Raw genomic sequence first — 10,286 nt, 5'->3', positions numbered from 1 at the left:
CCTTTGTAGACCAGGCTGGCCTCGAACTCACAGAGATCCGCCTGCCTCTGCCTCCCGAGTGCTGGGATTACAGGCATGTGCCACCACCGCCCGGCTTTATCTTGTTTTTTTATCTTCATTTTATATTATTTATTGTAAATATCCTGGTAATCGAGTAGAAGACTTTAGCATGGGACAAATAACTAGCTCCCTTCCTTCTTCCCCACCCCAGATCTCTATACAGAATTTCTGCTCTGTTCATGAATATCACCTAGTTCTCATAACCAACTAAATCACTTCTCAGAATGACAGCACAGCACCCGAGCAGATTATGGAAGCTCAAATATCATACAAAGATTGTTAAAACAATGGTGCTTCAGTTATAATGCTGGCCTACACAAAGCAGTGCTTCAGCACAGATAAGGAAGCCCTTTTCTCTTCTGGAAACATGATCACCTGTTAAGTTAAGCAGGCTGCCAGGTTCTCGTATTATAGTCCATATTTCACTTGGTTAAAAGAAATATAAGTGTTCTTTCTTGAATCTCCTGAAGTTTACCAGACAAAATAGGCCTATCTAAGTATGTCTCTTGTGTTTTACAAATATTTTCTTACAGAGTTCCTCTCGCAGCACCTTGGAGACAGAGTAACTTACTCAAGAGCAGGTCTCAGAACTCTGACTTTTAATGCTTCTAATATTCGATTTAACTCCACAAATGGTTCTTTCTGACTTGGGTCCACAGACAGTCCAGATTCCTGGAAGGAAAAGGAACAAGAACAACAACTTGTTAGGATATTCATTCGCAATGGAAAAGGCTGATCTAGGTTATAAAATGCAGGGCTCTAAAGTCAATTTCCCTTTAGCATATATTTCTGTGGCAAATTGTCCCACCACTATGCTTCTGCCAAGTCTGAGCTGAGGACCAAACCACGAACTAAAGCTGAGTGTGGTTCTGCATGTTCAGGCCAATGAACTGCAAGCACACACTCATTCCTGGGATGCAAGGTGCAGCCGAGGTCTGTCACAGGAGGAGGAAACACCGGAACCTGCAGAGCTAAAGGAGTGTCTGAGAACTTCACAGGCCAGATGCTAAGAACTTTGCTTACTACCTCTCTTTCCACACGAAAAAAACAAACTAATTCTCAGTGATATAATTTGCCGTAAGATGTGTATGAACACATACACACCTCAAAAGGTATGAAGAAAGACCCGAGTGCCATTTATCTCAACTGTTTCAAATAGAAAAGACCTAGATTACAGATTGGTTTATGATTGATTCCCTTTAAATTATTTTATCTTCTGAGTTCTTCATTTTTAAAACAAAAAACAAAAATACAACAGAGTGGAGTTTGGACATATGAAAAAGGGACTGAATCCCGGTTCCTTCAGAAAGGCTCCCCGGACAGCCCTGGGCACATTCCTTGACTCTCCAAACCTCACACTTCTCATGTGTACAACAACTACTACTACTTCACAGTGGAGTGGAGAGGAGGAAACACACAGTACACAGCAGCTACTACTACCATCCTCATGGTGTTCCTGTCTAACAGCAAGGCCCACCAGGAGTCAATTTTAGTTTGCAATTCATCTGATACACTTTTACTAGATCAGAAAAACAAACATTAAAATCTTGTGTCTTTCCTCTTCTCTGCTCTATTAACTTTCCTATCAAAGGAGGAAACAGGAGTAGACAGTGCACCCGCAGTGCTGGGGAAGCTGAAACAGGAGCAGTAAAGGGACAGCCTGGACCACACAGGAAAAATATCATCACTTCTGACACACTGACTAGCCTAGAAACCAACCTGTCAGATTCCAAATAAGGAAAGAACAACTCAGATGTTAAACTTTAAGAGTGTTAATTTCTTTTTTACCTTTTTTAATGACTTTTATTTATTGATTTTTTTAATTGAGCTCTACATTTTTCTCTGCTCCCCTCCCTGCCTCTCCCCTCCCCCCACCAACCCTCCCCCAAGGTCCCCATGCCCCCAATTTACTCAGGAGATCTTGTCTTTTTCTACTTTCTACTTCCCATGTAGATTAGATCTATGTAAGTAAGGGAAGGGCAATTAAGACATTAAATTGCAGCACTATAACTTCTAAGAACATAAAGAAATTTCCTAGCAAAATGAAGTTACTCATGGTATTAAAAGATTACAAACCTATCTACAGTCTGAGGTGCATACAAAGTCCCATCTGCAGATAATGCAAACTCCACGGCACTGCCTTCTTTATTTTTCCCTTGCTTTGCTGGCATGCAGTTACCTGGCAGAGCTCCTCAGCTACATCCAGCATTCCTTGTCTGAAGAAGTGTTCCACCATCACCTCGTTGAGAAGTCGCTGGCTATCCGCCTGCCAGCAGCCATCTATTCCCACACTGCTAATGTCAGAGTCAAAATTCTGGGGGGAAATAGAAAAGAATTGTGTATAGGTGACTTTCTTTTTTCACCCCACCTAACAGAAAGAAACAAAGGTTTGCATCTTCCTTTGGTATCAGTTCAATTCATTTATACAATCACAGGCAGGGGCTTTCCTAGTGCATCTTGTAAATCTTTTCACTCTTGAGAACTACTGCTGGAATAGTCACACATAATAAAAATATAAAAATAACTTGAGGAGCACTTTGGAAAAATGTATAGATTTAACACTGACTTCTGTGAAACTGAAACCAATAAACCAATTTCTCGGCATTATACTAGAGCAGTATTTTCAGAAATATGTTACAGTATCTGCTAAAAGCATGCTCAGTACAGCACTATCTGTAATGCAAAGGACAGAAACACACACACACACACACACACACACACACACACACACACACACACACACACACCCCTCCATCAATGTAGGACTGCTAAATAAACCATGCTACAGCCCAACAACTAACTGCAGTTCTGAGGCTGGGAGCGAGGAGGTGGGAGAGCCAGACAGTGCGTGCAAAGAGCAGTTTACTATTATCAGGCCCACACTTGAGCTATGGATACATAGTTTGGACTCACAGAGTCCACTGCAGACTCTGAAACTGAAGTAAGGTACATTCAAAACGGTGAACACAACTGGATCTGCGACCTACGGAAGATTGCGGTCCACACGAGGAAGGGCAGCACAAAGTTGTCTGGCACACAAGGAACCAAACACAGCTCAAGTGGCACTGAGAAGAGGTGACAAGCACCAAGGTCAAAAGGACAAGTGTTCCAAGCTATCATTACAAAAATGTTCCAAAAACAAGGGCGAACACAAAACAAAACAAAACAAAACAAAACAAAACTGAGGGTTAATTGCATGAAAACACCTGTGGGGTTATTTACTGGAGAATGGGTCCTTTAACAGTGAAGAAAAATGACTCTCCTCCCCCCAGCAGTCATTAACTGCTAAAAGCTCCCCAGCTAGAGTGGGGTCTCAGGAGCCCTCACTCATCCTTGTTTTCTAATAGAGTCTCTTGTGCTAGAACTTAGCCTAACCAATGGGAAAAACACAAACAACGTAAATGCTAAAGTAATGCACATATGAACTTACTAATGAACCACCATCACCTAAAAAGATTCTGAGTTTTACTTCTGCTTATCAGAGACCCTGTATTTAAGAGTTGATTCATGACAGGCCACCAACACTTTAAAACAAGTCATTTATAGTTTCAGTGATATCTATAATAACCAAAACACAAGGGGGTAGTTTGTTCTTCTTCTGAACTCAACTAGAAACTCAAAGAATGATAGGGCTATTTTACTACCCCATTTGAATAATGAATAAAATAATGGGTATCTAATGATGTAATCTACTACAAACTCAGGAATCTGCTGATAATTCTCCATATGCCTAAGCTTATGTAACAAGCAGCAACCATTTAGAGTTATACCCTTCACTGGTCTGTGAACACACACAGCCCCCAGGGTGGCAATAACTCATCTAATAATTACTTCTCAATCTTATCAACCTCCTATTAATATGTCACCAGGTATTTAACTCCCCAGGAAAGAAGGAAAACCACCATGAAAATAAATATGCTTTCAAAGACATTTTACTTGTTAATATGTATTACCAGTTTGCTTGTTTTTAGAAACAAGTTCTCAAGAAGCCCAGGCTGCCTTCCAACACACCAGAGTAATAACCGATGACCTTGAACTCCTGACCTCCTGCCTTCCTCACAAGTACAGACTAAGAGTATATATAGCACAATGCCTAGCATACTGGCAGTTTTTTGTTTTTTTTTTTTTTAATTTTTTGGGTTTTGTTGGTGTTTTTCGAGACAGGGTTTCTCTGTGTAATAGCCCAAGCTGTCCTGGAACTCGCTCTGTAGACCAGACTGAACTCAAACTCACAGAGATCACTGGCAGAATTTTAATAGTCACTAATAATTTCTGTTGAAGGACGCTTCCCAGCTTTCTTGAGGACTACAGAAGTCATTTCTGCCCATCTATGAGGCCACATCCCATCTTCCTCTGTAGGCATTTTGGCCATTCACACATGTGAATAATAAAGATGCCCCCTTGCCATGAATAAACATTCTGCCTAAGGTCAGACCAAGCCTCTTCCCACCTTCTCCCCCTTACAGCTGCTTTTAAAATAATCCAACAGTTATCACCAACACCATCTGCTCACATAATGAAATTATCTGGATACTTAATTTCTCTAAGATACATACCAAAAATAAATGCCGATCCCTGAGTCTTGTATTTTAACAATATTATGGAGTTTTACAAGGATACCTTCACATTTTTCCTTTCTAAAGGCTTACTATGGTTACTACTACATGGGAAAGAAAACTGAAAAAGCCCTTCCGGCAGAAGCATCCTTAGTCACATTGAGGCTTTGGAATGTAGTCTCTCACTTTAGAAAACAAGCAAGAACAATGCATGTTTCTGAGCACCCTTCTACCGTGTTTACTTAAAACTAAGGAAGACAGGAAAACCTTTCAGTTTTATGTTCTGGTTGCCCATAATAGATTATAAATAGATGTTGAGATGCAAAACAAGTCAAATTCTCTGTTATAACTGCTGATTCTTTTTCCTTTTGGGGGGGGGATGATGAATAACTATTTTTTTCACTTTTCTATTTTATTTTTTTTTAAAAAGGAAACTATCTTTTTTTCATTTTACACACCAATCCCAGTTCCCACTCCCTCCCCTCTTCCCATCCCCTCCACCTTTCCTCCCACTCCTACCCCACTCCCCTTCTATTCCTCTGAGTGCAAGGCACATTGGTCCATGGAAGGACCAAGGCATTCCCTACTATATATCTAGGCTGAGCAAGGTATCTATCCAGAGAGATTCTAAAAGGTTCCAAAAGGCCAGTATAAGCAGCAGGGACAAATCCTGGTGCTACTACCAGTGGCCCAGCAGTCTGCCCCCAGTCATGAAACTGTCACCCACATTCAGAGGGTCTAGCTTGGTCCTATGCTGGTTCCTTCCCTGTCTGGCTGGAGTTGGTGAGCTCCCATTAGCTCAGGTAGACTGTTTCAGTGTGTGTCCCCATCATGGTCTTGACCTCTTTGCTCATATTCTCACTCCTCCCACTCTTCAACTGGACTTTGGGAGCTCAGCCCAGTACTCTGATGCAGGTCTCTGCCCGTTTCCATCAGTTGCTGGATGAAGGTTCTATGGTGACATCTGAAATAGGCATCAATCTGACTACAGAGCAAGGTCTGTTCAGGCACCCTCCACTACTGCTTAGGGTCTTAGCTAGGGTCATCCTTGTGAATTCCTGGGAATTTCTCTAATGCCACGTTTCTTGCTAGTCCCATAATGGCTCCCTCAATCAAGATATTTTCTCCTTGTTCTCTGTCTCTGTCCTTCCCCCATCTCAACAATCCCATTCCCATTTCTTCAAGTTCTCCTCCCCCTCCCCTTATCCTCTCCTCCTCTTCAGCCCTCCATTCTCCCACCCCCACGCTCCCAATTTTCTCAGGAGATCTTGTCTATTTCCTTTTCCCAGGGAGATCTGCATATGCTTCTCTTAGGTTCTCCTTGTTACTCAGTTTCTCTAGGGTCATGGACTGTAGACTCGTTGTCCTTTACAGATAGTACCCACTGAGGATAACTGCAGATTCTTACTCACTGTTGCATCAGAGCTGGCATTCCTTCCAGCCTGTTACTAGGTGACCAAACACATTTACATAGCTACCCAGGAAATCAAGCAACACTGTATACCAGCACAGGCACTAATGTAAAGAAATACCTGTCTGTTATTAACATCGTCTGCTTTACTTTTTCCTTTCATATTCTTAAAACAATGAGAGCCGGGCGGTGGTGGCGCACGCCTTTAATCCCAGCACTCGGGAGGCAGAGGCAGGCGGATCTTCTCTGGGAGTTCGAGGCCAGCCTGGTCTACAAGAGCTAGTTCCAGGACAGGCACCAAAGCTACAGAGAAACCCTGTCTCGAAAAACCAAAAAAAAAAAAAAAAAAAAAAAGAGAACCAACCTATACATAGCACTTCGGAAGCAAAGACCAGAGGATCCTGAATTCAGAGTCTACCTGGGTTACACAGCAAAACCCTGTCTCAATATGTCAGGCATGGTGGTACACACCTTTAATCCCAGCACTTGGAGATCTCTGAGCCTGGTCAACAGAGTGAGTTCCAGGACAGCCAGGACTGCACAGAGAAACCTTGTCAATAAAGAAAAAAGGAGCCTGACATGATGTTCTTACCCAGGGAGGAAGGACCAAAAAAGGCAAAGCACATGTTCAAGGGCATGTCCATTTGCACAGGATGCAATAAAGCTTGGAAAAAGAAATTCACAACACGCTAAATCTAGAGACTATCTCTTTGGAGATCTCATGAATTCAACCAAATCAATTTAAAGACTAGTTTTCATTGCTCACCAAATACATTCATAAATCACAGTTACTAACAGCTCATGGTAAAAGTGTTTGTTTTAATTCTTAAGTGTCAATTCGCAATGTTATTTTAAAGCTTCCCATCTACTTTGAAGAAAACCTGACATATGACTCCAACAACTGTTCCACTGCAGGTCACTGCTGCACCTACAAAGAACTGGGTTTTTTTTTTTCAACATCTGGTTAATCTGGATTATAAAGAGAGAGACTCCAAAGGACTCCCAACAAAGCAAGCAGACCTGGACTGGGAAAAGATGGCTCTTCACACTCAACTCACAAAGATTACAAGTTCAGAAGATATGGAAGCAAACTCCCCAGTTCATGAGATAGACAGACTGAGGAAAGCCATGGGCAAAAAGAACATGAAATTCACAAAGGAGGCCATCCTAAAGGTTACATGTGAAAAGACGCTCCACCTCAAAAGATCAGAAAGGTAAAGTGTGACCAGACATGACTTCACACACCATCTGGTTAATCATTAAAGATTTGCAAATGTGGTGAGAAATGAGGGAACAGGACTGCCAGACAGGTTGGGCATGACTGTAAACTGGTATTAAAACCCCCTAGGAAAATATCTGGCAACACCCTGTAAAGCTGATAATAAATGCAGGATCCATGAGGAAATACACCTGTACGGAGGCATAGAGTAGACAGCAGTGCTTCCCAGGCTATGGCTGCAAGAAAACTGAGAAGGGCAGCAGCGGCAGCTGCAGCAGTACAGGAGGAATCTAGATTCCCACACCATCTTTCTTGACATCTTACTGCCTCCTTTGTACAATACTCACACTCACACCTCTGCTTTGGTTTTCAAAGTGAAGAGAAAGGTAGATAGATAGAGCACACTAGTAAGCTTTTACCTTACAAGCACAAGGGCATAAGCCACACCCCACACTGAGCTCTTAAAAAGGATAAGCATACTCCATAACCCCCTGTCTGTCACACCCCATCCAAGGATCTCACGGTCCAATCTGCTATCCCACTGTCTCCTTATTAGAACAGAACTGACAGAAGAATGTCAGTGATTTTATTCTCCCAGAGATGGCAAACATCTTTTACCATTCTACAAGGGGAGAGAGATGCCTGTGCATATGGCAGGTGCTCTCAAGGCCCTAAAGATCACTTCTCCCAAGGAATTCTAGCAGAGAAAGGGTCCTTAAAGTCTCAGATCTAGGTTTTAAGCTCAGCTTTTCCATTTTTTCTCTGGCTCTAACATAAACCTCAGTTTCATACCCATGCTGAGGAAGGCACTTGCTGGGATGCAGATTAAGTTAAACAGTTGTTCAAGATGATATAAATACATAATGTACATGAAATGTTTCACAAGTATTCATGCAATAACAAATATCCAACATGCAATAGGTGAATCTGAGTTAGTCCTTGCCACCAACTCTGATGTCACATTTAAAACAGCTTGCATTAGAAAACACAACTTTTAAAGTCTCATTATTGTTGTTGTTGTTGTTGTTGTGTGTCTATATGATGTACACGAGAGCCATGGCACATATCTGGAGGAATCAGTTCTCTCCTTCTACCCTGAGCACAGGGACCAAACTCAGGTCATCAGGCTTCTGCATTTTGTACTTTTATGTGCTGAGCCATTAGAAAACATAAACAACCAAATAAAAGAATGACAAAATCCTTAATTTAAAAATCACTTAAACTGGGTATGGCAGCAAATTTGTCTAGTCCCAGAAGGATCCTGAGGAGTTCAATGCCAGTTTAGCTACATAGCTGAGACTGCTTCTCTTAAAATAAAACTCTCTCATACACACACCACTTGGATGCAATTACAGATTCATTTGCACAATTTGCTGCATAGGTCTTTTTATGATTCTTGGCCTAATTTGCCACGTGGGCTAGATCAAGCCCAGTACTTCATCTTCCATCTTCCTGATGAGGTAAGGTGAGAATCCTCCAGTTTAGAGGGATTATCTGACCCTGATCTTGTGAGATCTGACTACCAAGCTCTAGGCTTTCTTCTGTGGCCTGCACTGTAATTCAATAAACGGTTCTTATCTAAACAATGTAGCTTCATTCAGTTTGGAACAGGATTTTACCAAGAGAAAATTTCACCTGATAACTAGAGCAGATGATGTAATATGACAGATGGCAAAGAGCAAACCTCCAATGCCGTTCCCTCTGGGCAGAGGCAGTGTGCTTCCATGCCAGTGCTGATGCTCGGTAAGGACGGACCCACAGATCATTTAGTGCTTAGTTAGGACGCTTGGTTCATATAAACAGACGTTGTTTTTACCCAAGCAAAGTGGATTTAAGGAAAGTGGTAGGCAGGGGATAACTGCCTCAGAGATTCTCCCTCTTCTCTCAACACCTGTGCTTTGTCTACTATGTCAAACTAGCTTCCTTCCAGGAACAAACACCACCAGACACCCTTCTCCTAATTAGGATGACTACTGCTCTTTGGAAACACAGGGAGCAAAGCTACTGGGGGAGGAAAGGGTTATTTGGTTTACACTTCCACATTACAGCTCACCATCAAAGACAGTTTGGACAGGACCCTGAAGGAAGGAGCTGAGAGGCTATGGAAACTTGCTCTTGATGGCTTATTTAACCTGGGTTGGTCTCTCTCTCTGTCTCCCTCCCTCTCTCTCTCATTTTTCAAGACAGAGTTTCTCTGTAGCTTTGGAGCCTGTCCTGGAACTAGCTCTTGTAGACCAGGCTGGCCTCGAACTCAGAGATCCTCCTGCCTCTGCTTCCTTATTGCTGGGATTAAAGGCGTGCACCACCACCACTGGTTTTCAACCTGTTTTTTTTTTTAAAAGCACCCAGGACTACCAGCCTAGGAGTGGGGTACCACCCACCAGAGGCTAGTCTCTCCCCTATTAATCTCTAGTTAAAAAATGCCCAGCAGGCTTGCTACAGCTTGATCTTATGAAGGCGTTTTCTAAATTGAGGTTCCCTCCACTCAGATGACTTTAGTTTGTGTCAAGCTGACATAGAGCTATCCAGCACACTCCTTTCCCTACTGCTCTAATGAAAACCAATCTCCCACCCCCTCACCTGGCCGCAGTGTACACACCTGGCTGGGAAAGGATCCACAGAACAAGGACTGAGCCAGGCAGACAGAAGAGTCTACAGCAGCTCCTACTGAAACCAGGCAACTTCAAAAGCAAGAGCTTTTAAAGGTCAAGATACTTTACTACACTTTAACAAATACCTCAATAAAGTTCAGCCATGGCATACTGTATTTTGACTTTTATTACTTTTATTTGGGGTAGAGAATAGTTTGGTAAGTTTTATTTTATTCTTAGGGAAGTCTTCCTTGCTTTGTAATCACCATTTCCTCTTATATTGGAGAGAGAGAGTGTGTGTGTGTGTATGTGTGTATAAAGTCATATCTGTACTTCAAAGCTCAACTTAGCTTTCTTCTTAATCAGAGACAATTATCTACTCTTTTTTTTTTTTTTTTTTTTAATGTCGAGACAGGGTTTCTGTGTAGCTTTGGAGCCTGTCCTGGAAC

The 10,286-nt window shown here is 42.2% G+C and overlaps 1 protein-coding gene across 1 annotated transcript in view; it reads right to left on the bottom strand.

Moving 5' to 3' along the window:
- Nucleotides 1-10,286, bottom strand: part of Rmnd5a (required for meiotic nuclear division 5 homolog A) — a 72,893-nt gene that overhangs the window by 41,974 nt on the left and 20,633 nt on the right. The window contains exons 3-4 of the mRNA XM_005364762.3: nucleotides 2,240-2,374; nucleotides 632-732 (exon numbers count right to left, since the gene is read on the bottom strand). Coding sequence (XP_005364819.1) covers nucleotides 632-732; nucleotides 2,240-2,374 — 236 coding nt within the window. The remainder of the gene's footprint in view (nucleotides 1-631; nucleotides 733-2,239; nucleotides 2,375-10,286) is intronic.

This window comes from Microtus ochrogaster (genome assembly GCF_000317375.1).
Source record: "Microtus ochrogaster isolate Prairie Vole_2 chromosome 14 unlocalized genomic scaffold, MicOch1.0 chr14_random_3, whole genome shotgun sequence".
In the NCBI taxonomy this organism is placed as follows: domain Eukaryota; kingdom Metazoa; phylum Chordata; class Mammalia; order Rodentia; family Cricetidae; genus Microtus; species Microtus ochrogaster.
The sequence above is the reverse complement of the archived record's forward strand: the minus strand, read 5'-3'. Positions and strand labels throughout refer to the sequence as shown.